The 26609-nt window shown below is 35.7% G+C and overlaps 2 protein-coding genes, 3 long non-coding RNA genes and 2 pseudogenes across 8 annotated transcripts; 4 read left to right on the plus strand and 3 right to left on the minus strand.

Moving 5' to 3' along the window:
* The first annotated feature begins 144 nt into the window (after positions 1–144).
* Positions 145–3200, plus strand: LOC147501454 (F-box/FBD/LRR-repeat protein At1g13570-like; annotated as a pseudogene). Its single transcript, XR_015221388.1, has 5 exons — positions 145–484; positions 864–1661; positions 1743–1897; positions 2001–2276; positions 3069–3200. The product of XR_015221388.1 is annotated as an F-box/FBD/LRR-repeat protein At1g13570-like (transcript).
* A 441-nt stretch (positions 3201–3641) lies between these two features.
* LOC147501455 (uncharacterized) lies at positions 3642–4401 on the minus strand. The gene is made up of 3 exons (XR_015221389.1): positions 4274–4401; positions 3818–4164; positions 3642–3752 (listed from the first exon to the last, which is right to left on the minus strand). It is a non-coding gene; the product is annotated as an uncharacterized LOC147501455 (long non-coding RNA).
* Positions 3810–4766, plus strand: LOC147501456 (uncharacterized). The gene is made up of 3 exons (XR_015221387.1): positions 3810–3935; positions 4030–4185; positions 4292–4766. It is a non-coding gene; the product is annotated as an uncharacterized LOC147501456 (long non-coding RNA).
* Positions 4767–10372: 5606 nt separating this feature from the next.
* Positions 10373–10843, minus strand: LOC147501457 (ubiquitin-ribosomal protein eS31 fusion protein-like; annotated as a pseudogene).
* A 283-nt stretch (positions 10844–11126) lies between these two features.
* Positions 11127–14587, minus strand: LOC147501458 (uncharacterized). The gene is made up of 3 exons (XR_015219817.1): positions 14443–14587; positions 13237–13341; positions 11127–12398 (listed from the first exon to the last, which is right to left on the minus strand). It is a non-coding gene; the product is annotated as an uncharacterized LOC147501458 (long non-coding RNA).
* Positions 14588–15324: 737 nt separating this feature from the next.
* On the plus strand, positions 15325–18045 carry RPS9 (ribosomal protein S9). Its single transcript, XM_086606517.1, has 2 exons — positions 15325–15734; positions 17416–18045. The coding sequence occupies exons 1-2, from the start codon at positions 15390–15392 to the stop codon at positions 17701–17703; spliced, it is 633 nt and encodes a 210-aa protein (XP_086462643.1). The 5' UTR covers positions 15325–15389; the 3' UTR covers positions 17704–18045.
* A 168-nt stretch (positions 18046–18213) lies between these two features.
* Positions 18214–26558, plus strand: LOC147501460 (DNA-directed RNA polymerase subunit beta (DUF616)). Of its 3 annotated transcripts, none has more exons than XM_086606516.1 (7): positions 18273–18668; positions 18737–18930; positions 19022–19198; positions 19275–19430; positions 21023–21299; positions 22568–22814; positions 25822–26558. In XM_086606516.1, the coding sequence occupies exons 1-6, from the start codon at positions 18347–18349 to the stop codon at positions 22795–22797; spliced, it is 1356 nt and encodes a 451-aa protein (XP_086462642.1). In that variant the 5' UTR covers positions 18273–18346; the 3' UTR covers positions 22798–22814; positions 25822–26558. The 3 variants fall into 3 exon arrangements, with proteins under 3 accessions (XP_086462640.1, XP_086462642.1, XP_086462641.1); XM_086606515.1 differs by lacking the exon at positions 25822–26558 and adding an exon at positions 23203–23684; XM_086606514.1 differs by lacking the exon at positions 25822–26558 and having other exon boundaries at positions 18214–18668; positions 22568–23020.
* Positions 26559–26609: the final 51 nt, after the last annotated feature.

Raw genomic sequence — 26609 nt, forward strand, 5'->3', positions numbered from 1 at the left:
GTATGTTCTTATTTTTCTTTAAGACCTACATAGAACAGAACAAAAACCATTTGAGTTATCTTCTGATGCTTTTGACTACAATGATTTATGAACTAGACACAATGTTGAACTGTACAAGACATATAAGCATTCAAAAACAACCATCTAAAAGAAATAAAACTATTAACGAAGGCTCAATAAAAGAAAACTTACCACGTTGGAATAAAATTAATGGAAACTGCAAAACAGAATATCATTAGAAAGTAAAACTTTGAGAGCATCTGCTTTGGTGAAAGCTCTCATCGTGTTCAAGTGAGGGAGTCCGAAATGTTTGGTTTGGGTAATGTCCCAGACCTTGGGCTCGATATGTGTATGATCACTACCTAGGGAACATTGAAGTATAAAAGAAGAACAGAAAACTCAAATTGAACCACAAGCAACGGTTCAATTCTCAGTCCATAGTGGGTAAAAACTTTGTCGAAATCTACAAATTCCTAAAATAGAGGTAATCTATTTTTTTGGAATTTCGGATTCAAGGCACTCTAAATTTGAGAAGTTGAAGAATTTTAAGACTGCAAGTAACCTCTCGTTAGATATATTTTAGGGTTTATCCAAATTTAATGACGTGAACAGACTTCTCTACCACTCTTCCATTTTTGTTGTTTAGATCTCATTTCATTTTATCAAAATTAATAAGGTACGTTTTTGTATTTCACTTGATTTCTTAACAATCAGTTCATGTTGAATTTTTTTTATGCACGATGTAGTACAGCCTTAGATCAAAATCTGGTTAGTTCATTTAGAAATGTTGACTGGATGTTTGGGATCTGTACATACATAGAACAAGAAAGTCAGCAATATGTTTTTGGTTTTTGTATGTTTAGGTCAAGGTAAACTGAAGGACACGAGCAATGGTTAGTAATCAGAGATTGGATAGGATTAGCAGTTTACCGAAAGAGGTGTGCAATTTAGTACTTGAGAGTTCGCAGATAAGGGATGCTGTTAAGACGAGTTTCTTGTCAAAATGTTGGAGGTATAGGTGGATGTCTATGCACAATCTTGTATTTGAACTAAAAGACACTAATCTGATGAACTTTGTTGCTAAGGTTCTTTTTCTTCATAACGATGTGATTTCCAAGTTTGAAATCAGAAACTTTTTAGATTGTGGTGCAGTGGCTCTGATGTCGATCAATGGATGCATGCTATCAAGGAAAACGTTAAGCCACTTGGTGCTTCTGTTCCATAGGCAGAAACCACCCCATCAGGTGTAGTCTTCTCTTTATGCTTGTGAAACTTTGAGAAACATAAAGTTGGGTAACTGCATAATAAGTTTACCTTCTCAGTTTCAACGCTTTAGTCATCTTATTGTTCTTGAACTTATCCTTGTGACCGCAACAAATGAGTCATTTGAAAGTTTGGTTGTGAAGTGCCCTCGGAAATACAAGCAGCTCAGCGTTATGTTTTGCGATTCGTTAACGAATGTTAATGTTCTCGCTCCAAATCTCTAGAAGTGTACTATTATGGGGACTTACAAACACGTCCAATTCCAAAATACAGCAAAACTAGAAAGTGCTGCCATCACCACTTGGTTTCCGCCCCTGAGTACAACAGTCAGGTTCGATGAAGTGCCTGATGGACTAGTCAATATTCACGACCTAAGCGTTGTTCACTCCTTCATGGAGGTAAAGTTCTGGTTCTTGTATCAAGTTTCTAACAATTCTCGTGTTGTCTTTAGTAAATACTCTTTCTTTTTGTGCTTCTAGTATTGTCCGGCTGATTGACTCTAGAGAGGTCACAGTTTACATATAATCACCTCAAGTCAGTCCACAAGCATATCAATTTTGAACATTTGAAGCAAATCTTTCCCATTATATACTTGTGTAGAAGTTCGCCTTATCTGGAGGAGTTAACTATCGTTGTAAGTATTTTCCAAGACAGTAAGACTTAGTCCTGTTGTGTGAAGCTACAAGTAATAACTAATAACTACTCTGTATCATTTTGCTTTTGATGTTAATATTCAGGGGAAAAGTATCAAACCGAAGGACCTTTCGTATGATGGACATTTCTGGGAAACACGCATACACAAAGAACATATACTGCATCATCTTAAAACCATGAGCTGGACCGGTTTCAAGGGACTGAAGTTTGAACTCGGATTGGCACAGTTCATCTTGCTAAATGCTGTTGTGCTTGAGACCATGAGCATCAAATGGGGAAGAAATGATCACAAGGAACCAGGACTAGTGCATGCATTAGAGAAAATGTTACAGTTGAAGAGAGCCTCATCAAGCGCAGAGGTTAAATTCTCCGGCCTGAAGTAGTTAAATTTTCTCTCAATTGCATTTGCTCCAAGTTATGGATCCCCCCAATTATATTTTTTTGTTAAGAGGGAAACTCCCATAGTGTCAATTTTCAAGTTATTCAAGTAATAGGACTGCATGGCGTTCTAAAAGAAAACATTAGCTAGTCGGACTGATCATGTTTCAAGATTTGGTCATTGCTGGAGCGTTATATATAGTGCATATAGCAATCAGGATTCAGGATTACAAAAATTAGTGCAGAATTGACAACTTGGTTCTTAGCTGGATGCTGTCCTTTTAGGTTGAACCGTTAAACTATCATTGAACTATTGAAACTCTCTCAACTATTAGCACTACTTTATGACCAATACTTTCTCTAAAATGATCCACCCTTTCTAAATAGCTTCGAGCTGACCATATGTATATTTAGAAAGGACTATCTTTGAAACAACAACGTCTAAATAGTTCATCCCATCCCAGTAAAGTTAGGCAATCAAATCCATTAAATTGGTATGTATATGAAGTCCAAATAAACATGTATCTAGGAAGTGAAATAATGATGATTACTGCATGCATTTGACTATTTGAGTCTGGTAGGTACAAATATCTAGTTTATATATATAGCGTGCTTTCAGTTACTGTGAATTATGAAGTGAGAAGCGTATGAACTGTAAACTTCAAGTTTATACAAGCAGGTAATAAGTGGTTGTGCGTCTCCAATTTCCGCTTGCACCCAAAAGAATTGTATCTCTGACTTTTTATTTACTCCACTTCCTAATTTGTTTGTAGGTAATTCATCTGGCTAGACAAAGTTGTGGGATGAAGGAAATGTCTAGTAACCTTGAGTATAACGAAAAAACTGGTTCCGTGGAGAATTTAGATAGGTTCAGCGATTTACATGATGAATTGATTGGTGAAATTATCAAGCTTTTACTGACGAGGGATGCTGTAAAAACAAGTTTGTTATCAAGAAGTTGGAAACACAGATGGAGCCAGGAGGTCTACTCCAAATCTAACATTTGATGCTGGAGGCCAGTATCAATTCTAAGAAAGGAATCATAGAAGACACTGAACTGGTGACAATAGTTAATAATGTTCTTTTGCTTCATGAAGGTATGCTTTCCAACTTTAAAACCAGTAACTACTTAAATCGTGGTTGCTCTGACGATGATAGATGGATTGCATTCGTTTCTTTAAAGAATACATTGACGCATCTAGCCCTTGTTTTGAAGAGGTCGGATTCCTATCAGGTGCCGACTTGCCTCTTCTGTTGTCAGAATTTACAGGAGCTTAAATTAGGACGCTGCGAGTTGAAATTATCATCCCAATTTAATGGATTTAATCGGCTAACTTTCCTTAGACTTTATAACAAGTGACACAATTGAAAGTCTGGTCATCAAGAGCCCCCTTCTTTTTTATCTAAGAGTTTGGCATTGCAAATCCTTGACTAGGCTCAATATTAATTCTCCAAATCTACGAAAGTTCTTCATTAGGCCGGGGGGATTGTGAGAGCCTCAAATTTCAGAATACCCCAAAACTTGAATATGCGAGCATTCGCATATGGCCTCTCGGGCTCTCTGCAAGTACATCATTGAGGTTGGAAGAATTTCATGGGATGAAATCCAGGAAATTAATATTGAATATCCGTTCACAGAGGTAAGTTTCTTTTGCATACAGCATACCTATATGTTTTCATACAATTTAGTTGCTGGGTTTAGGGACTGTTCTTTTCTCTCTTTGCTGGTTCCAGCTTTCCCCAATCAATACTGCAAGAGAGGGATTACCAGGAACTTGTAGTCACCTCAAATCCGTCATATTGGTTGTCAATTGGGAAGACTTGAAACAAGTTCTTGCTGTTCTCTGCCTCTGTAGAAGCGCACCATATCTGAAGGAATTAGATATTATAGTGAGTATTTTGTAGTAGGTACTTTTCTGCAACAACTTAAAATTAGACTAGCAGTAGGTGCAAATTTTAGTTCTATTTGTTTACTTACTTTTACTGACGTTTTCAGGTCGCTTGTAACTGAAAGAATGCTCTTTTGTACGAAGAAGACTTTTGGAATGAGCGGTTACAGGAAGAGGAAAATATATTTACTCACCTGAAATTTGTGAAAGCTGGAGTCAAGGGAGTGCAACATGAATTAGGATTTGTACAGTTCATGCTGTTAAATTCATCGGTGCTTGAGAATCTGACTATCAACTGGTGCAAAAATCTTACTGAGGACCATATAGAGAAGATATTGCAATTCACCAGAAGCAAAGGTCTCGTTCTCCAGTGTCCATGCCGAAGTGTTATAAGAACACCATTGAGTATATATATCCACTTTTGGATCTGTGAAAAGAAGTATTCATTCTGTCTGCGTGTGGGCTAATGACCCTTTCTGCAAGGGGAGATACTAACAGTAGGCAGTGGTTTGTACTATGTACCGTGTTAGAGTAACTCTTTCATCGGCAGTGCTAAATATACTCTAAATACTTCATTCCCAACGCATTCTCTTAAATCTTAACTATAAGCTGCTTCATCTTACTTGATCACTTTCTCTATGAAGTTATATACTCTTATAATAAAATATAAATGCCCATATTCTGTGAGCAGAACGAACTATTGAGTTGGGTTTGAATGTACCTTCTCTCTACCCCTCCATCTATGGCTCTCCGCTCACACCCCATTGCAGCATCGCAGTTATTCTAGTAGTATCCTACCTATATTAACTAGTAAACGGGCACGTGCGTTGCACGTGCTAGGAAAAAAAATTGGGGAAAAGAATGAACGCATGTAAATTAGAATAGTAAATTAAAAAGTTCAATAAGAAAAAAAAAACACTTCAATACCCTAGTTGTATTCTTAATTCGATTCGAATTATTATGCTCTACCATCAGCCCTTTTGTTGTTGTTTAAATAAGTAGGTAGTTTGGACAGAGAAAGAATTTGTAGCTAATTTTAAAAAAAAATAAATTTTATGTATTTATTTATTTATTTAGAAACGATCACATTTGGAAACAATTAGAAAAAATGCATTGGACACTGTTAATATTTGGAGTGAATTGAATGTGTAAATAATAGCTTTCCGGAAAATGGTTATGCACCAAGATTACAATTTAAAAGCTTTCAATATAATGTTGATCTTATTTCATGTGCATGGAGATTGAATGATTCAAATGTTGGAGTGTTGATTTTTTCAAACCATTTGTATGTATGGAGGCGATAAAAGGAAGAAAATATGGATTCTAGCTAGTTGTATCGCTGAATTCTTACATTGGTTATTGGTCCCCATTATGAAAATATTATTAGCACCCAACGCCACATGCATAACTTTTGCAGGTTTTGGGTTTCAACTTGATTAACATAATGTAATGGAATATTGGTTCTTTGATAGTCAAATTAAGTGTAATGATTGAGTAGTTAAGACCAGGTGCATAGTGCATGGTGAAGGAGTGCAGAGGCATTATAAGTAGGGCAAGGATCCGGTCGGGTTCGGGTCGGATATGGCTATATCCGAATCCAAATTTGAATAGTTTCATAATATTCGAATTCGAACCTGAACCCGATTGTATTCGAAATTTAATATCCGAACCCGACCCGAACCCGACTAACCCGATCGGATAACACTAAAAATTAAAAAACAGCCCAAAAATTATATCCGAACCCGACATACCCAAACCCAAATCCGACCCGATTACATAAACGGATATAAAAATCGACTCGAACCCGATATATTCGGTAATCAGGTCAGGTCGAATTCGGGTCTACCCGACCCGATTCCCTGCCCTAATTATAAGCGTGATTCATTGTGCATAAGCACTATGCTATGTCTAGTTAGATGATTATAGAAACATTTTGTCAAGCGGCAACAATTTGATTATAGAAACATCCTTAATACAAACCGGTGTATTGGGAAAAATGGTAGTGTTCTTCGTAAAGAAAAAAAATTGTTGGACCGGGTATTAAAACTCTAATATTGTTTCCAATAGATGGAACTTCTATATGTCAAAGGTGTCATGTTGAATAAAAACCTCATCTTCAAATGTCTTAAAACGAAGTTTTCTTCCATATGTTGGTTTCCTATCATTTAGTACTCTGGAGTCAAAATAAAGAGTCTCCATGCATGTTCAACAAAATTTTCACCATAGATATAACTTGACCATCGTTTGATTCTATGACTGAAGAAAATTTAAGGCAACAGAAAACAGTAGTATTAAAAGTAAGTTTATTTATAGTAGTGCAAAAAATAAACAAACTACATGACACTTACACATGCAAAAAGAAAATAATGGGACTGGAACTAAGTGTATTGGCAAATCTTCTTTTTTATGCACTTTCTATTCCCTAGGACCGCACAACAAAGAAGTAAACAATGGATATTTTCAATTGTTTATGTTTCATATTATGATTTTCAATATAACTATGCCAAAAGTGAGAGGCTCCAAGTTTTTTATGGGAGTTACAGAGACTGGAACGAAAGTGAGAGAGGTTACGATTCATTTACGGCTTGAAAGGTTTCATGGTGTTGAAGAAACTTTTATAGCAACTAACGAACATACACTAATTTTTTTTGTGTTAAAATTAGAAGGGAAAAACGTTAGCAGTAAAAAACCAGCAGTGCAGCTTTTAATCTATTGTTCTGCACGTAGATGACAAATAAATATTTAAAAAAAAGTACGGTAACATACTTTTGTGTGCCAAGTTTTTTTTTCTAAATTATTTTATAAAATTATGTTAGAGTTGTCAATTACTCGATTATAAATAAATTTTGTTGAAGACCCTATCTTACATGGCAAACATACAAAGTGAAGAATAACTGCTTTGTCAAAATGTTAATAAGAAAAATACAATAATTACTCCCTTGGTAGAGTGGAAATGAAAAGAGAAAGAAAAATACAAACACGCTTCTACGAAATAAGCAAATCCCTTAAGAGTAACACTTGAGATCCTTGACTGAAATGCATTACTTTTAAGGCTCTGCAAAACATATAAAAGTTGGTAAAAATCGAAAACTCGTCAAAGTCTCATAATTGCCGATGAATTGAAAACGCATGAGTTTGTCAAAACCAAGATTGTAATTGAAGCTTTTTGCACAAACCTTGCGTTGGACAAACAACCAAAGTTCTACATAACATCCACTGCAGGCTGGGATAGCATAGCCATCACATTCAAATTTGTATGTACTTTAAGTTTCTCCGAAATTGTGCATCATAATCAAAAGAAACATTTTCTTGAAAAACTTGCGATGTATCAAATCCAAATTGCTATTTCATTGTTCAAACGGGGACAGTGTCGGAATGAGAATTTGTGCTCCCAACTTTTTCCTAAAGTGAAAAGGCAATAAGCCAATAACAACGCACTGTGGAAGTACTCTCAAGAGAAAAACCAAGTAAGATGGTTCTTCCGTCCTCTATTGAAACACATCATGATAACATTACCAATAGGCAATATGCAGTGAAGTAATTTGAGGTACACCTATCATCGAACCAATATCACATCATATCACTCATTAAAATTCAAATCAAGTTATGGTTCCAACATATTAACCAAATGAAATAAAAGTCGAGAAATAATTGAGAGAAAAAGAGTATAGTAGATTTAAACATGGTTTCTTAAATATCAATAGCCATTATCTTTCCAAAGAGAGTAGATATTAATGCCATAACACATCTAAATAATCAAACAAAACAACTAAATATTCATTACCAGTACAAAAAAAAATATAAGCTCATTAATATATCAAGATATTTTAAAATAAATCCCAGTCAGACTAACTATCAAACACTTTTAACCACATTTAATTAACTACTAATAAATTCCCCAACCCCTAACACAGAAGAAACCCTAACCAACTACTCTTACCCAACCCCAAATTCTCATATCTAAAGCACCACAGATCCTCTAAGCCAACTGAATATCTTGGGTATAACAGTAACCCTCTTAGCATAAGATACTACGCTACCTATTCATATACATAAGTCAATGCAAAGTGCTAACTGATACCACAATGAAACGTTTACTGATCTTAAATTCATTAGGAGTAAGACTTAGGTAGTGTAATACTTGAACATTTTGCACGCCATTAGGGAGTGGTTTGTTTCTTGCCACGCCATAAAATGCATAATCGTTACCTTTATGGAGAATTTAATGTTTACCGACCTTAAATTCATTAGGAGTAAGACTTAGGTAGTGTAATACTTACGTTTTGCATGCCATTAGGGAGTGGTTTGGTTGTTGCCGCGGCCATAAAATGCATAATTGTTACCTTTGGCTGGAGAATTTTCAGCGAGCCAACATAAATTATACTCTCTTTGAGATCTGAGATAGGCGTATATATATCTAATAAACTACATCTCCATAACTTATTATAAATTTCAAAACTTAACTACCTTTAAAAAAATCATTCTGAAAAGAAAGCATTGGATTTTAGATTAGATAGTCCTAAGGAAACAATAAGTCCATATCGGCAAATCTAGGAGCAATATACTTGTTCTCTCTGGCCTATTGAGATAATGTATCCCTTAAAAAATGCCATGTTAAATGGTGTGACAACACATCACGTGGATATCCGAGACAACTTGGACAATCTTAACTTGAACTATATATAATAGAAAATCAGTACGTGTTTTCTACTTATAATGGGCATCTCCAATTGGGGGTGTAAACCATATAGAGTGTAAAGTTTATACTCCAAGTGTCAAAAAACTCTTTCCAATGGGGGTGGTATACCGTAGGTAATAGACTATTAGTTGATAGAGGAGGGGGGAAATTCTCTGTCTCGCTATAAGTCGATAAATAGCTCGGGCGACACTTTAACCAACGTCTGAACAAAAAATTCCGGACGTCACTTTAAGTCACGTCCCTTTCTAGTTCTAAAGTCATAATTTGCAATTTTTTAACTCGGACGTTTAAATTAAAGAGAGCGTCCGAGTGTAAAATCCAATTTTTTTTACACTTTTCTATTGGCCGGGGACTACAGAGTGTGGATATTTATAGGCTATACAATAGTACGTATGCAATTAGAGTTGTAAAATCCTAATAACACCTACATGGAGTCTACGTGGAGGCCCCCATTGGAGATGTCCTAATAGTTATACTTATAAGATAGTCACGGGAGTATAGCACTTCAAATATACAAAGCTACGGTAATAATGTGTCTACTGGATCAATATTAGAAAGCAGATTGATAAAAATAGAAACATCCGAGATTGATCAACATGTTACTGGGTTTGCTTTTTGTGAAAATTATTTTCCAATTTTTTTTTTTTTATTTCTTTTTGGAAATTTGGGAGTTTGTTATTAGAAACATGTTGTGAGAAATTAGAGAATTGGATTCTATCGTTCATGGTCGTTCATGGGAAGTTTGCTTGGTGGTGGGGTGGGTTTTCTTGCTTTGCTTGGTTTCTAGTTTGTTCCTTTTCCTTTCTGGGTAATTACGTGTTAAAATGTGTTTAATTAACACTAAACATTTGTTAAGTATACTCTAACTGGAATAAGATCCATACTTCATCATTGAATTTGAGCTTTTTTGTGTTTTTAATTGAGTATCAAGGATATGGCCTAGTCATTTGGATTAGTGTGGGAAGTGGGTACAGTCAGTGTTGAGACTACTTAGTGTCAGATGTCTTCCAGTCGAGCGAGTCGTGCTTTAGCATGTTTAAGTTTGGCATATACTAAGTTCAGGGCCATAACACTTAGTTGCTTGGATTGTAAGCAACAACATTTATTATCATTTTCGTTTTGTTTTTTTGTTTTTTTGTTTTTCCAATTAACCTTACGAGCAAACTACAATACGAGGTCGAAGCGTAGCCTAAAGAATTAACAATTTACAACAAGTAAAATGGTAATTGAGCAATTGAGCCGATGCCGAGCCTAGTCATCATTATTCATCAAGTAGACATGGTAACGAAGATAGTACCCAATTAAAATCTAGAAATGGTTTAATTTAAAATCCCAACTGAAGCAATCGCCAACATAGAAAAAGTTACAAAAAACAAGAGAAAACCAAACATCAATATCGATCATCCTTCCACTCGTACTTCCCTTTAACCGGCAAAGATAGTTTGACTGCAGTTCTACCCGTACCAAGAGGAGATGAATATAGTAGTAATCAATCACCACCAGCCTTCCGATAAACATAAGTCAAACCACACTTCTTTGCAGTAATGATTGGCCATAAAAGTGCCCGCACCACACTCCCCCGATTAGGACATTCTTTCCTCGCCTTACGTGACTTTACCGAGTCATCCACTTTGTAAAACTACAAAGCATCAAGCTTAACCTTCTTATGCTTATGCTTAATCTTCTCGGCTTGGTGTGAGTCTTCTTCTTCCTCTTCTTCGCACCTCCACGTAGACAGACAGAGGACCAAATGAAGCGTTGACTCTTTTCTCGATGTTGTAGTCGGCTAGTGTCCAACCATCTTCTAGCGAAGATTAAACGCTGCTGGTCTGGTGGAATTCCTTCCTTGTCTTGGATCTTCGCTTTCACATTGTCGATGGTGTCACTTGACTCGACTTCTAGTGTTATCGTCTTGCCCGTCGTGGTTTTCACAAAGATCTGCATCTTTTTTTTTTTTCTTTGGTTGTAGGTTCTCGAAAGCGGACTACCAAAGAACTATCTTCTCAAATATCCGCTAAGGTTTAGCATTTTATTCTCGGACGACTTTGAATGCCAAAATATCGTTAAATATTCAAAAACTTGCACATACCCCCGCCAAACAAAATAACTAAAATGATTACTAAGGTGCTATGTCAAAAGCATGCCTATCTAGCTAGGCTAACCCCTAGTGCTTATAGCTCAACTGCCTAAGGTTGCATACACCGACCAACCGCGTAAGTGCCTCAGAATAGATTATGCAAAAGGCTTCAAGTACGATCAATATTTTTAAGCTCAGTTGAGTTGTAACTCACATTGGCAAGCTTCTACATCGTTAAACTGATTTCACAAACGACGTAGCATGCCCACATAATTGATCGGCCTATTTAAGCCATAACTGGAGTCCAGGCCCTTATGGTAGATTGGTCTAGATGCCCTAACCTAATAGGCTTAAGTTTCTGATCACTTAGTGCAAAAAGAAATACAATAGCCCTACTATCATAACACACATTAGCAGCACTTTATTACCATACGAACTGCTTTAACAATATAGGATTGATAACCTAAGACTCCACTATTTTGGATAGTATTTATGGTTCTACCTTTTCCTTAGTAACTGGCTTTCATGGTTTTCATGTGATTATAGGTACTCTTTTTATCGTCATGTTGAGCTAGAACTACCCCTAGCGCTGTTTCAGTGATAGAAACATAAAGGAGCATAGGCCTTCATGCATAGGTGTTGATAAGACAGGTGCATTCATGAGGTACAACTTCAATTTCCTTCAGTCCTCTTGACAACATATACACTTTAATAGCAGCATGGAAGTGAGGTAACTCACACATACAAATTGATAGACAACTCTCTATGATGGATGTTCATAGAGTTATAGTACCAATAATCTACGAATCATCACCTAGACCTAAAACATGCTTGATATCTAGACATGCCCACTTTGAATGATGGAACACAGTTGCATACAGATTCGTTCATTCACAGACTAAATGCTATTACCATATTCTCTTTTGGATAACTAAGATACACAAATAACTTTATAACACATGAAAGTAATGCAATAGTATGTGTATATGACTCTAATGGTTCTGAAATTGTCTAAATAAATAATAATAACCTGACAAAGGGGCATCGATTAAAAAGAAAAAAAAAACACGATATAGGATTAGTACTAAACCTAAGGACATCGAATTAAATTGATGATGTTGAAATCAGACGTTGTATGTAATTTCAATTTCAAACTTCAAAAAATCATACTAAGATGCAAAACAAATCAATAAGGTTGCAAGTGATAGTTTGATGGAAATTGGTAGTCAAAAATTTACCTTCAGTACAATAAGATGAGAACTCTTGCATATGTTCATTGACAATGGATTGATGTAGTCCCCTTTTGATAGCAATTTCCATCCCTCTTTCTTAAGCATTGCGAGGCATTCATTGTCAATTTATGCTTTTGCATCTTTCATAACATTGGGTTAAGCATCGTGTAGGATGTTTTTTTAACCTTGTGTTGTTTTTTTGCATTCTACAAAATTTAAACATGACGAACCAAAACAAATATTACTAAATACAATCAACATATTTTATAAAAAAATAAAAAACGAAGGGAGTAACAAATTTGCATAGTTTAGTTTTTTGCATATAGCTTAAGGTCACATACAATTAATTCCATTCAAAAGAAATATATATGGTAAAGGTCTTTCCACTATAGAAACCATAAACACGTTCATTCAACCAAATTCAAAACAAATCATTAAATTTTCAATTAAAAAAAAAAAAAATGAAAAAAAAAAAATGTATATGACAATGTCTTACCAAAACAAAAGAAATATATATGGTAAAGGTCTTGCCACTACAGAAACCCATAAACACGTTCATTCAACCAAATTCAAAACAAATCATTAAATTTTCAATTAAAGCGCAAAAAAAATGAAAAAAAAAAAATTGTATATGACAATGTCTTACCAAAACAATTAGCGCCTACAACAAAAAGTACAAAAAGTGATTGAGCAAACAATATAATCAAAGTAAACCGTAATCGAGAGTCTGTGGTCCGGCTTGCTGAGTTTGGTCTAACTTTCAGAGAGTAGTACAGTGCACAATTTCTCATGTTCATTTACAAAGGACTTTAGTCTTTCACAAAAAACAATACATAACTAAAGTCTATTCATCACACCACATTGCTCATGTGAAGATCGAATTTAAATTCTCAACTGGAGGATAGTCTACTCCATGCCATGCATGTTTCTTGGATTCTCCTCCACACCATTTTGTGTATATCGAATATAGCTTACCAAGTAATCAAATTTTCATAATAATAATATGACTACCAAAACTAAAGTATAGTTTTAAATACAAATTACCTTGGCAAGATGTTTAGCAAGCAACAGGACCCCTGAAACAATGTATAAGAGTGCATACGGATTTACTGCACACTCAAAACCCTTGAATTTGTCAACGAATATATCCTGAAAGAAATCGACAATTATTGATTAGCGGATGATAATTCTTGGCTAGGTGTGTGATGGGTGTTGCCTGTATGCTATGCATGAAAGTCGAAATGGACGGATTGACCATTGTAGAATTTATAGTAATTATGGTTTAACGCAACATAGATCAAAATATCTAGGATTGCAGGCAATCCAAAATGAAGACGTTCAAGGCAACATAGATGGCAGTAATGATTTTTTAAAATTAGTAAAAGAGGTTGCATACATAGACAATTGGAAAGAACTCTTACTGGGGACGAGAACTTGAGATGACAATAGCAACTTTCAACTAAGGAGGGAATCCTTACTTTCAACTAAAATTCATACTTGCATGCGAAAAAAATTCAACTTAGGACAAAATGAGTACTACCTACTAAGAAGCTAAATGAAGAAATATAAACATTAACAACTTATGCCAAACTATCTCCCACCCCCCTCTTATTCTTTCTAAATCCAAAAGTTCCTACAAAATATGATACTTGACAACAATGCAGGGCTGTCTTTTTCAACAAATATACTTTGACATAACAGTTATAATAGGTTAAAAAACATTAACGATGTAGATTTTCAGTTTTATACCGGAAAAACAATATTAAGAACAAAGGGGATTCAATATTATACCGTAAGCAGGAAGAGCAAGACCTTCAATAATAATCAAAGAACCAAGACCCAACCAAGTTAAAAGAAAAGTAGTCTCATAACCTGCTCGGGTTCTCGGAACTTGAGTTTCTTTCTTCTTAGTTAAAAATTATGGTTTCTGTAATGGGGTTCTTCGAATAATCGTTGCTCTTTCTCCACTTCTCTTTTTCTTCTTTCCATCTTTACTTTGAACTGTTGAACCAAACCCGACACTTGGCTTCTTGGTTTGAAAATCTTCATAAAGTTTTGGTGGAGTTTTAGCGGGGAATGGGAATAGTAATAGGGAGATGGGAAGAGGGCTAATTATTTTGAATGAGAAAATTGTTTTGTGGGTGAAGAGAAAGACTAAAAAAAAAAAAAAATTGTTGCTTGAAGAATTAGATTGTAACCGATATTTTACTTAAAACCTTTCGAAAATTTATGGGTATAATTTACTCAAACCTGTTTCTGAAGATCGCCATGGAACATTGTGCAAACCTGTTTCTGGAGATCGCCATGGAACATTGTACGTATAATTTTATCGCTTTTTTGCCAAATCTGGAAACGGGGTCTAAATGGTGAAGAAAGATAAGTGATGGAGTTTCGTTATTTTTTATAAACGGGTAAAGAACTCGAAACGGTGCATCTGTTTCTCGTTATTATTGGGCTTATAATTATGTCACTTCGTTTTTCCCAGTTTACCCTTTATGTAAAGAGCAAAAAAAGAGTGGTGGGTGAAACTTTGGGGTACCCTTGTGATTTAAAAGATTGGTCTAAAACCGGTAATACGGGGACTAATAAACGGGGCAAGTTTTCCCATTATATATAAGATATCCGTTTCTCCCAATATGCTCACAGAAAGCCACATCAACAATATTTTTAAAAAAATTCCTACTTAAAAAATAATTACTATGTTGATTACCAAACTAGTCTTATTATTGGTGTGTTTAGCAAATTATAAAAAAACGTTTTGGTCTTTTCTCATGTGTAGGAAAACAAAAACCAAATACACGCTCATATTTGAATTATACGTCGGGGTAATTGAGTAATTAACCACCGAAAACAAAAACAAAACCTCATCCTACTCCAAACTCTTTCAAAATATTAACATATTTCTAATCTCTCTCTCTATACAATTTCTCTTAAGAAGAAGATCTAAAAAATGGCTTTGGACAGAAACCAATAAGAAAAGAGATATAATAGTAAGCCTGGCCATAGAACAGACAGATTAGCTAGTTTTGATAAGTAGTCCTTAATTATACATAAAAATATATATCGTGTCCAATATTTCGTAGTCAAATATATCGGTAAATACCGATATTATCTCAAAACAGCCTGTTATCTGCTATTCTTCTGCTCTTTCTTTCTTTCTCTATCCAACAAAAAAAAAAAAAAAAAAAAAAAAAAAAATGGCTTCTTCAATGTCACTCACTTCACTGACATCCTCCTTTTCTTCCCTCTCATTCTCCACCAAATCTTCACAAACTTTATATTTCACTCCCTTAACAAAACATTCTTCCAAAAACAAAACACCATCTCTTTCTATCGTTGCAACTTCAGCAGCAACTGCAGAACTATCTGCCACTTCTTTGGAATCTGATGCATTGAGTATTGAGAAGTATGTTAAGTCAAGACTTCCAGGTGGGTTTGCGGCACAGACTATTATTGGTACTGGTAGACGTAAATGTGCTATTGCCAGAGTTGTTCTTCAAGAAGGGACTGGGAAAGTTATTATCAATTACCGTGATGCTAAGGTAATTTTTTTTCAATTCTTTGATTTTGTAATTATAGCTTGTTTACTGTTCTTGGGGAGTTGGGTTTGTTGGATAAGTTGGTTATCTGTTTGTGAAATGCATGGAAAAAAGGGCTAGTTTTGACTGTTTAGTAATTATTCCATTTCGATAAATTGCTGATTTACCCGAGGGTAAAAAAAATTAAATGAAAGGAGCATAAGTGATTAGAAGCAGCTGTACTAATGAGTTCAGTAATGAAGAGTGAACTCTATGGGATAAGCAGCTTACTTCCAGTGCAATTACTCAAATACGGTCTCTGCGTACCATTGCTGTCTTCTGTTTAAACAAACAATTGGTGTTGGAATATGGTGGTGGGAGTGGGGGTTTGAATCATTTCATAACTATATTATAATAGTTGGAGTGTTATCATATGCTCTTGAAATGGGTGAATTAAGATTTGAACTGAATATATAACGAGATGATTGAAGTCTGTTTACTGCGTTAGGGAAGTTAGTAGTAGAGAAGGAAGAGTTTAAAAACTAGAAGGGCATCCTAATGAAGTGTGTTCCAGGGACACTGTTTTTTGTGATAAAATACAAATGAGGCAAGGAGATTAATAGGCTCCAAATCTTGTTATATTAGGACATACTTTTTGGTTACCCATTTAGATGTAAATCTACCTTGCATGAAATGCTCATTACCGCCTTTAGGTGAGCACCAATGTGTGATAAGTAATAGATTCAGTACACACTGTATAGGAAATTTTTTATCTCATTTCCTTGCCTTGTGGCACTCACGTTTGGTTAATGGCTGAAACTGGATTGGATAGAAGTCATTCAAACAAAAAGAAACAATCAAAATGAGAAACCAAAATGAAGCTTTTGGATCATACGAGGAACAATTTGCTAGAGATGTTTTCTGCAATCTCTCACACTATGTGGCGATTAGCAGTTGAATTTCTCCATTTTGTCTTTGATCACAATTCACAAGGGCTGAATAAGTTGTTTCATTGTAGAAACAACTCAAACATGGTTTACATCTCAATTCTCAAATTTTTCCCTTTTGATTTCAACACCTCAATATTGTCTATTCATCTAATGTCCATTTTAGAATCGTTCTAGTGGACGATATTATTAGAAGTTTTATTGGAAAAGGACCATGGGATGGAAGTTGAGGGTATAAACAAAATATGTTCCTTACATACAGGCAGGAAATGCCCAATGTATAAAATATCATCATCAGAATGATTCTACTACAAAAGAAGATAGCAATATTAAAACTTCTACACTCCAACATTTTCTTTCTTAGTTAAAATTCATATATTTATTATGGTTACTTTAAAAGTACAGGCAATTTGGAATGCTAGGTTTTCCTTGAATTTTATGTGGTCTAAAACGGTGAATTAAGGTTATAAATTAAATGATTCTTGGCCTAGGAAAGGTATACCACCGCAAAGCATTGACTTACTAGATAGGACCCAATTCTTTTGTCCCCTGAAAGAAAGAGAGATATGATATCGTTGGACCATATTTACATATCTCCAAAATTTCTTGGAAATAAAGATTTGTATCCTTGTTTGTACACGATTGTCTATCTTTCTGTTCATATAAACATCCTATCTGATGTGTATATCCAAGTAACTAGTCTATTGCTGTACTATTGAAAAGTGAATCACAAGTTTGAGTCTTTTCATGTTTTGCAGGAGTATCTTCAAGGGAATCCACTATGGCTACAATACATTAAAGTCCCATTAGTGACATTGGGCTATGAGACTAGCTATGATGTATTTGTCAAAGCCCATGGAGGTGGTCTCTCTGGTCAGGCTCAGGCAATCTCTCTTGGCATTGCTCGTGCTTTGCTGAAGGTTAGCGAAAACCACAGGGTTCCTCTAAGAAAGGAAGGTCTGCTTACCAGAGACTCTAGGGTAGTGGAGAGGAAGAAAGTTGGTCTCAAGAAGGCAAGAAAGGCCCCACAATTTTCGAAGCGTTGATATGGGAATTTTCAACCACAACCATCTGTTTATTTCCAAGTGCCAACTACGTTGTGGAGTTAGTGATCAAGGGTCTAACACCATCTCTCCATTTTGGTGATTGTCTATTTTGAATCCTACCTTGTTCATGTATTTTTCATACTTCCATTCTGTCAAATTTAGGTTTTTCCTGTTTCAATGTTCTCTTGTAGTGAAGAGTTTATTTTGAGTTCCAATATTTGGCAATGATAGCATGTGAAGCTGTGTATAAAGACTAAGCAGAGGAATGTGTTTACAGCATAACTGTGAGTTTGTAGTACTGATTATTGGCAATAAAAGTGTCACTGAACCTACAATTATCAATCATCCGAGTAAGGAGCAGCAATATTAACAATACGAGTGGAAGGTGTTTTACTCCATCTCGTCCTGAAAAAATGTCTCAACTCTCAACATGAGTCATGACTAGTATCATCTGGGCACCTCGAGATCATATTTTATTTATTATTAGAAACTTGGGCCCTTGAAAGCCCTGACCCGTTTTGGGGAGAGGACTAAAAAGGTATTTCACCCTACAGCTAATACTCTTAATCAGTTTCCACAATTCTAAAAAATAGTATCAAAGGGAAAACGCAGATCAGTTTTTACAAGAAAACAATATCAATCAATGTTTAACAGTATATCAATCTCAGTATCAGATGACGAATCAGATGAGCTGGCAGCAGGGAAAATGAGAGTTAAAGTGAGAAGAAAACGGAAGAAAAATTTACTAGGAGGAGGAAATAATAATAATAATTTGTTACATAGAATATCTAGGAAAGTAATTAAGTGGTGGACTGTTTTGATATTTGTTCCAGCAATTTTTTTACTTATATTTGAAGCTTCAAGGTTATCTAAACAGACGGAAACTAAACATGTCCAACTCCTGCTTGGGAACAATTTGAACCGGCTTGATCACACTACAAGAATGTTCAATGGCACCAGACAACGTAAGTTATTGTTATTATTTGTTTACACTGGAAATTGAATGTACTTATTTCTTGTTTTCTTTTGTCAGCTTGTTTGAAGCTACTGCCCCCAGATGAACTTGAACATCTGGATATCCCTATTGCTGACGGACCCGATTCTCGTGTTAAAAGAATGATATACAAATCAGATTTAGGAGCAAATTTTCAAAGGAGTATTGAAGCTGGGAGGTTTAATTTATTTACCGGCATCCAAACTATGTCGGAGAGACAACAAAGTTTTAAGGTACTGCATCACTGTTTCAAATTGATGCTTTAAACCTTGTTTAAGAATTACACGTTATAGAGATTGCATTGGTTTTAAATGAATGTTTCAGGTCAACGGAACTGCTGAGGTGCATTGTGGTTTCTATAGTGAAAATGGAGGTTTTAAGATTCCTGATGAGGACAAGAATTACATGAAAACCTGTAAAGTTGTTGTGTCTACTTGTACATTTGGTGGTGGAGACGACCTCTATCAACCTATTGGGATGTCGGGTGCATCACTTAGAAAGGTTATCTTGCACAAAATGCTATCTATTTTTAGTTTTTGGCTGGTTACTTAATATCTCAAATATGGTTGTTGTGAAGGTTTGCTACGTTGCGTTTTGGGATGATATCACTCTTGCAAGTCAAGAAACGAATGGGAAGAGAATTGGAGAGGATCACATGATTGGCAAATGGAGGATTGTGGTTGTTAAAGACCTTCCTTTCACAGACCAGCGTTTGAATGGTAAAATCCCCAAGGTAGTAAACTAATAATCCCCTTGATCATTTCTGTTTTGTCCATTTATTTTAAGAATAAGTTTCGTGACACTTGATTCATGCACCTATATTGTGAAACCTATAGGAATTGCAGAATATGGGCATAAGTGCATAACTAAAACTCAAAAAGTATGCTGATAAAATAAGAAAGGAGCAACATTTAACCGTGTACTAACATACGCATTGACTACTAATTACCAGTATTTACATCTCATCAATTGGATATCTTGGAAAGTCCCAATGTATCTAATTGCTATAATATCATGTTCAAGGATTAACTAGATGTAGGTTTGTAGTCCACAAAGTAAAAATCCTCCGAAGCAACTAAACTTGGTTGGAATGCTGACTGGCCAATGTGAGTGCCAACATTTTGTGGGCCAACTGCCAAGTATTCTCGAGGACACTGCAACCTGTCCCTCTTTCTTAATATCTGATACACAGTGTCTTGTCATGAAGGATGTTTATGAAGAAGGTGCTTTTCAAGTATGCCAGTAGCTTCAAGAATTAGATTTTTGCCACGTTAACCTACTGATGTGCTCTCTTAATAAAGAAGCCATTGTCTTTGCGGCAAGGCCCCTTTTGCATTGCTGTTTCCGTTTTTTAACTTCTTGTCTTCCACATGCACCTCACGCCGAGTTTGTGTTGTCCGAGGGTCCAACAGTTATGGCTTTCCGAAAACAGTCAGTCCATGATCTCTACAGTTTTTTTTGAAAAAAAAATGGTTTTGGACCTTCAGGATGGAAATTTTTGGTGAAATGTCTATAATAAATGTGTGTGTGGAGACATGAGCATGGGCCTTTAGCCATTGTATAGAATAATAGTGAGGGACTATGATTTAACAGTAAGTAGTCGAACTGAGCTTATTTGTTGTCAGTGGGATCCTCTTCACTGGAAGTTGAGTATTTGCTAAATTCCTCGACTGCCATTCTTGCTCTGGTGAACCCTCACAATTGGACTTTCTTTCTCAAAGAGATTCAAAAGTCAGAATAAAACACATTCCTATGATTTGCATAGAGTTATTTCAACTGAATACAAAGAAGCTATTCCTGGGATTGGTCAAAGCCATCCCAACCTTCAGCTTTAGTTTAGTTAACCAAAACTACATCAAGCATTCTTGAAATCTCGAATTACTGCATAAAGCCATAAACCATGTCTTCTCTCGAAATAACTAGGAGAAGGGTTCACTAAAATAAAAGGGAAGGAAAAAAAAGCTCATGTCATCTTCCTTCTTTTTTCTCAAGATTAAATTACTTTTGATTTTTATTTGTTTTCTTAGATCTTTCATGAATCATGATTAGTTTCTGAAGACCAGATTCAATATTTGCAAATATATGAAACTTTCCAAGATAAGGTCTTGAGAGTTCTCTTCTCAGTGTCCATATGGTAATAGAAAAACTTCTGCAGATACACTTCTCTTAGCTCACATGAATCTTTGATTTATATCTTGCTTTTAGTCTTCAATTAGATCGCTGACTTGATTTTTTCCATGCAAGATATATTTAGATGGGTTTTCCATACTCCTGGTGTTTAGTTATCCTTGTGATGGTTAGCTTTTTCTTCTATTCCACTTTCAGATGTTGAGTCATCGTCTGTTCCCTCAAGCAAGGTATTCAATTTGGGTAGACTCTAAATCCCAATTCAGGAGAGATCCGTTGGGTGTGTTGGAAGCTCTTCTTTGGCGTACAAATTCTGAGCTTGCAATTTCAGAACATGGAGCTCGTAGTAGTGTCTATGATGAGGGAAAGGCTGTTGTTAAGAAGCACAAGGCAACCCCAGAAGAAGTTGAAGTACAGTTGAGTCAGTACCGTCGTGATGGGCACCCGGATGAAAAGAGATTCAATGGCAAGAAGGGTATGTGTCCAGCCATGTCGTTCATTATAAATGCATTACTTAGTATCACAGCACATGATAACTTTGCTTTGTGTGATTTACCTATTCCATTTTTCATGCCTATAGTCGAACATGATGCATATTGGCCGTTTGAATCTAAGCTGAGCTTCTCTCGCATTTGAAAGCTTTAAGCAACGTGTGCTTGCTTGTGTAGTGATTCATGTGAGGCCATGACCCAACATTGTTTACTTGACTTTGTTATTCCATGATGGTGTTAGCCTATGTCCTTGAATCTGTTTTGCATCCCTTCTTTCCTAGTTTTGGCTCCTCCCTCTAGACATATTATCAATTGGTGTGCATTATATTGGATACCATTTTTCATTATTTAACATATAGATAATAGGTAGAAAAACATAAGAACCGTGTTACGTATTTCTATCCTCCCCCTTTCAATGTTTGGGAACAAAAGTGCCTCTTATGGAAACCCCCTGCAGATAACTTTGGTTGGCGTCGAGGAGGATCATGGATTGTTGAGACAGCAATTGCGTTGGAACTGACAGTGGAAGTGTAGGTGTTGAACACTGGAAACCTTATGAACAAACAGACAGAAAGGACAGAGAATCCTTTGTTCTTCTGCCTTTCTGCCTTGAAGACTAGTGATTGTGTTACCACTATGAAGACTGGATTTTGGTGTATAGTAGGCTAGTAGCTACTCCTGTGGGAAGGGGAAGCAGAATTTGGAAAAGATAGATTTGATCCTTCTTATATTGTACCCTCTAGAAGTAAAGGAGGTCCTCTTTTTTCATTCTCCGCTGCCACCGCCCGCCACCCCCGGTACACACACAGACGCGCCCGATTTCGTTGCTAAGCACGCCTTCTTAAGAACTCTCAATGGATTCAACAATTGCTAAATTTTGGTTTGAGTCGGTTGAGTTTGTGGGAAAACTGTTCAGGTTGGAACTTTGGCCAGCGAAATTTGTATGGTGTTAGCAGAGATTAGAAATATTTGTTATAAGGGAACCATTTTTTTTTCGCTGTGGGAAAATGTTTGCAAGTTAGACTTGTTTCCACGTTAGATTTGTTCTGGATGAGTTTTTGTCCAGAATGCCGTACAACCCAGGACTGGCTGTGGAAATTACTCCATAATCTTTCGGTGTTTAAAAACCATGACTGGCTGTGGAATACGATTTATTGACAATTTAATTTGCACATCATACAATTTATCTCAGTTATGAGTGCAAGTACCTCTTGTATGTGTTTCCAGCTAATGAGCTTGTTGGTTTTTTCAGCTCTATCTGAAGCTTCTGTCATTGTGAGGGATCACACACCATTGACAAACCTGTTCATGTGTCTCTGGTTTAATGAGGTAGTTCGTTTCACTTCGCGAGATCAGCTCAGCTTTCCATTTGTTCTCAGGCGATTGAAATTCAAGAATATCAATATGTTCCCTGTGTGTACCCGCAAAGATCTTGTGAATAGTATGGGTCACATGCATAAAGCGAAGCCTCTGGAAATATAAAATCCTTTCGATTGAAGGTAAGATCACAATTTAGAATTTACTGACTGAAATTAGGACATTAGATGTGGTAGGCTAAGCTTCCATTCTTTGTATGTAGGGTAAGAGTATTTTTAAGCGTTATCCGGGTCATAGTGTTCTTCCATACTGTGTGTAACTTCCATTGTCAAAAATGTTGCTAATCGTTTGGCCAAAACATTACTGTGAATAAGGATAACTTTAACCAGAGTTGTTTGTAATTTCCATCTAATCTGACATCTATCTGAGGGCCCTTCTTTAAACTGTATATATCTGATTTTATTTAGATGGATTTTGGATAGTCAGTGGTCTCTTTTTCATGATGTTTCCTGTGGAGTAATGGAGTTTCACGGTCTCCCTTCACTTCAATTGTTTATTTTTCCAAAACAGATGGCTACAAATTAGTGAATGGAAGCGTATTACAAGTGCATGGCAGTTGGATAAATAGGAGGAAAGTATATGATTGGCGGTTAGAGCCACTCTAGAGCCAAACTCTCTTAATTGGCTGTTAGAAATTAGGTCTGTGATTGTTGGCTTATGTAAGCCTTTTAATTTTTGTAAGTTTAACTGGATAAGCAGGTTATCTAATGTAGAGGTAAGACCATTGTAGTCAAGGCGCAAAAAGGTGTGCGACTAAGGTGCGGCAAGACACACCTTTGTGCCTCGCCTTGACCAAGGTGTGGGAGCTAACATAAGGCGTGTGCCTTTTGTTTCTTTTTGCGCCTTTTCTTGAGGCGCGGGCGTTATCAACATTTACAGTTTTTTTCATTTTTTTTTACAAATTTTGCTCTATGTGATATATTTACACTCGATCTAATTGTTGTATGGTACAAGAAATTGTACAAATTTAATAAGTTTCATCTTAGAGTACACTCTTAGTTTTTATTTTGACTAGTTTTTGTTAAGTTGTATGGATTAAATGAAGTTTTACGGGATTCCAAAATTCGAATTATGTGTTCTATTTCGTGAAAAACTCATTGAGCTCAATTCAATTGGTTCACTCTTTTAGTTTATTGAAGTTGAGCTAGATTGTATTAAGAAATACAAGTTTTATTTTGCTAATGCTTACAATCACATATAATTAATTTTAATGTTTGGCTAAGCAAATAAGTGATAATTCATGTCATATTTAATATTTATTTTATTTTTTTATTTGTTAAATCTCTTTTTTTATTAGTGTGTGTCTCACTTTAATAAGTCGTGGCGCACGCCTTGCACCTAAGGCACAAAGAAGGTATTGCGCATTAGATGCGCCTCAATGCCTTGACTACATTGGGTAAGACCATAACCATGATGTGAGCCTGTTACCTAGTAATTTATTAGTATGTAGTAGTGTAGTCAAGACATTAAGGCACACTTAAAGTGCATCATTCTCTTTGTGCCTTAGACGCGGGGCGCAACACGCGCCTTATTGAAGTGAGACGCAGAGTAATTAAAAAAAATAAAAATAAAATAAAATATAACGTGCATTATCATTGATTTCCATAGCTAAACAATAAAATCAATTCTATAGGCTTGTAAACTTGTAAATTATTAAGCAACACCCGTAAAAATCACGAATTGTATAACAATCGATCACTTATAAAAAAAAACGTAAGCAACAATTAAATAGACAAATGAAAATTGTATCTCTCAAAACAATCTAGTTCAATTCAATAAACTAAGAGCCGCGGGTATTGACACCCCATAAAATGGGAATAACACCCTTTTTGGATGATATATGTTATATATCATCTATTTTTTCTGATTGGTATATGATATATATTATCCAAAAAGAGTGCTAGTCCCATTTTATGGGGTGTCAATACCGCTGCCCTAAACTAAAGGAGCAAACAAATTGAACTGAGCCAATGAGACTTCACAAAATAGAACACATGATTTAAATTTTGGAAACCCATAAAACTTCATTTAATTCATCTTTGTGTCTTTCTCTCAATCTATTCATCTTAATAAAAATTTGTAAAAATACAAATTTAGAGTGTACCATAATATAAAACTTATAAAAATTGTATGATTTATTGTACCATACAACTATTGGATGCGTCATATATAGCCAAAAATATACAAAAAACAAGAAAACTACAAATGATGATAAGACGTGTGCCTTGCGCCTCAACAAAATGCACAAAAGGTACGCGCCTTATGTTTGCACTCATGCCTTGGTTGAGGCAAGGCACCAAACTGCGCCTCTCCGCACCTCAACTACACTGTTATGTAGTACTATTCCTACGATGTTTTAATATATATATATATATATATTGGGTGGGGGAAATCTTAATTGGCTCATTTAGTGGTGGATATTACTCGTTAACCTATCATCTTTTTCAGGTTGTACCGTGCATGGAACAAAATGGTTGAAATTACGTGAACAATCTTTTGAAAAATGTTCCGTAAACGATTTTTTGAAAGTTAATATAAAGTTTCACGGGACACTGCTTTTTCAGTTTTTGAACTTTCCAAAATTTTGGTTTCTGGGGGTCCTTAAAATTGGAATATTTTTTTTGTAGTATGTTAGTGTTTTCTTATCTCTGCTGAAACGAACTTCCTTAGATTAGTTATATAGACAGAATTATTTTAGACGTCAGAGGAAAATGATTTTCGTGAGCATGAGACTTCAGATCCAGTTACCTAGCTACGTTTTGCAGTAACTTCTAGCTCAAGCTATTGTGGAATTTGGTGAGCGTCCCTGCTCCCCTCAACCAAATTTTTTAAGACCTCCAATTGTGCTTAGTAATTGGCAGCCACCAAAACAACTTTGTTAGTATAGATGTAGAATCTTTGCAGCATGTGATAATCAGTAATGTCGCACCTAACTGTTGTAGGAGTATTTTTTTCTGCACCTTAGTATCTAGCTCCATTGAGAATTCTTTTAATTTACTCATGTTGCACTGGACATATCTTTTTGAAGGTGATATTAATTTCTAAAGGTTGTATTAATGTTTATCTCTTTATATATTTTTATATATTTATTAACTCGATAATGATGGTAGCTTAGTTATGTGCTTGTAGCATTGCATGTAAAGTTAAACTTTCTAGGGGTGGACTATATGTGGTTGTTTAGAGGATCTATGAATCTTGGTAAACACTAAATAAGGGAAGAGATGGACAATCAAAGAAGAGAAAGGGCGTGGTGTGGTGGGTGCAGTGAGCAAGTGAAGGGGTAGGGACCAATGCAGACACAAATGGATAGGGTGCGTGGAAGTGGGACTGTGAGAGATGGAGAGAAGATGCTTTTTGCTCATATCATTGGCATTGACTCAGTTGTCCAAATGTCTTTGGAAAGTTCACCTTTTTTCTGTCTGCTTTTCGGATTCTATACCTTCCGCGCTCTCCCCCTCTATCACTAGGGACGTTTTCAGTAGATTACATTTCCCAATCTCAAGGCACCCTTTTAAACTTGACAACTTCTGTCTTGACTCCACATAGAGAAGAAGCACTGCACGACCATTGTTCACAACTTCGAGATGAAAGGATCCCCTGATTCGCGTTTTCGGAACATGTTCTCCTTCTACGTCTGTAGTTTTTTCTTTACTATGTTTAATTCATACCTATTAGTATCTATTTTATAGATATTGAGTTGGGCTAAGCTTCATTTCGAGATAGTTGTCTTTTTCATTGGGAAGTGGTGTTGTAGTTTTTGAATGTGGTATTGACGTATTGTGGTTACACTTCAATTTGTTTTGATAATGTAATTTTTTTTAATGTTGTCAATAATAAGTTAATAACACAATTAGAGTTGCGAGTTGCGACACATGTATATCCATCATGGAGCAAATGGTTCCTAACTCCTAAGTAAC

Source organism: Coptis chinensis, chromosome 4 (assembly GCF_015680905.1).
Source record: "Coptis chinensis isolate HL-2020 chromosome 4, ASM1568090v1, whole genome shotgun sequence".
NCBI lineage: Eukaryota > Viridiplantae > Streptophyta > Magnoliopsida > Ranunculales > Ranunculaceae > Coptis > Coptis chinensis.

What these genes read in the sequence shown, in the direction of transcription:
- LOC147501460 (XM_086606514.1), top strand. Translation starts at nt 18,347, where the DNA reads ATGTTTAACAGTATATCAATCTCAGTATCAGATGACGAATCAGATGAG. An exon ending in TGAATGGTAAAATCCCCAAG is followed by an intron (nt 19,431 to 21,022) that starts GTAGTAAACTAA and finishes TTCCACTTTCAG; the next exon opens with ATGTTGAGTCATCGTCTGTT. An exon ending in GAGATTCAATGGCAAGAAGG is followed by an intron (nt 21,300 to 22,567) that starts GTATGTGTCCAG and finishes TGGTTTTTTCAG; the next exon opens with CTCTATCTGAAGCTTCTGTC.
- RPS9 (XM_086606517.1), top strand. Translation starts at nt 15,390, where the DNA reads ATGGCTTCTTCAATGTCACTCACTTCACTGACATCCTCCTTTTCTTCC. An exon ending in TCAATTACCGTGATGCTAAG is followed by an intron (nt 15,735 to 17,415) that starts GTAATTTTTTTT and finishes CATGTTTTGCAG; the next exon opens with GAGTATCTTCAAGGGAATCC.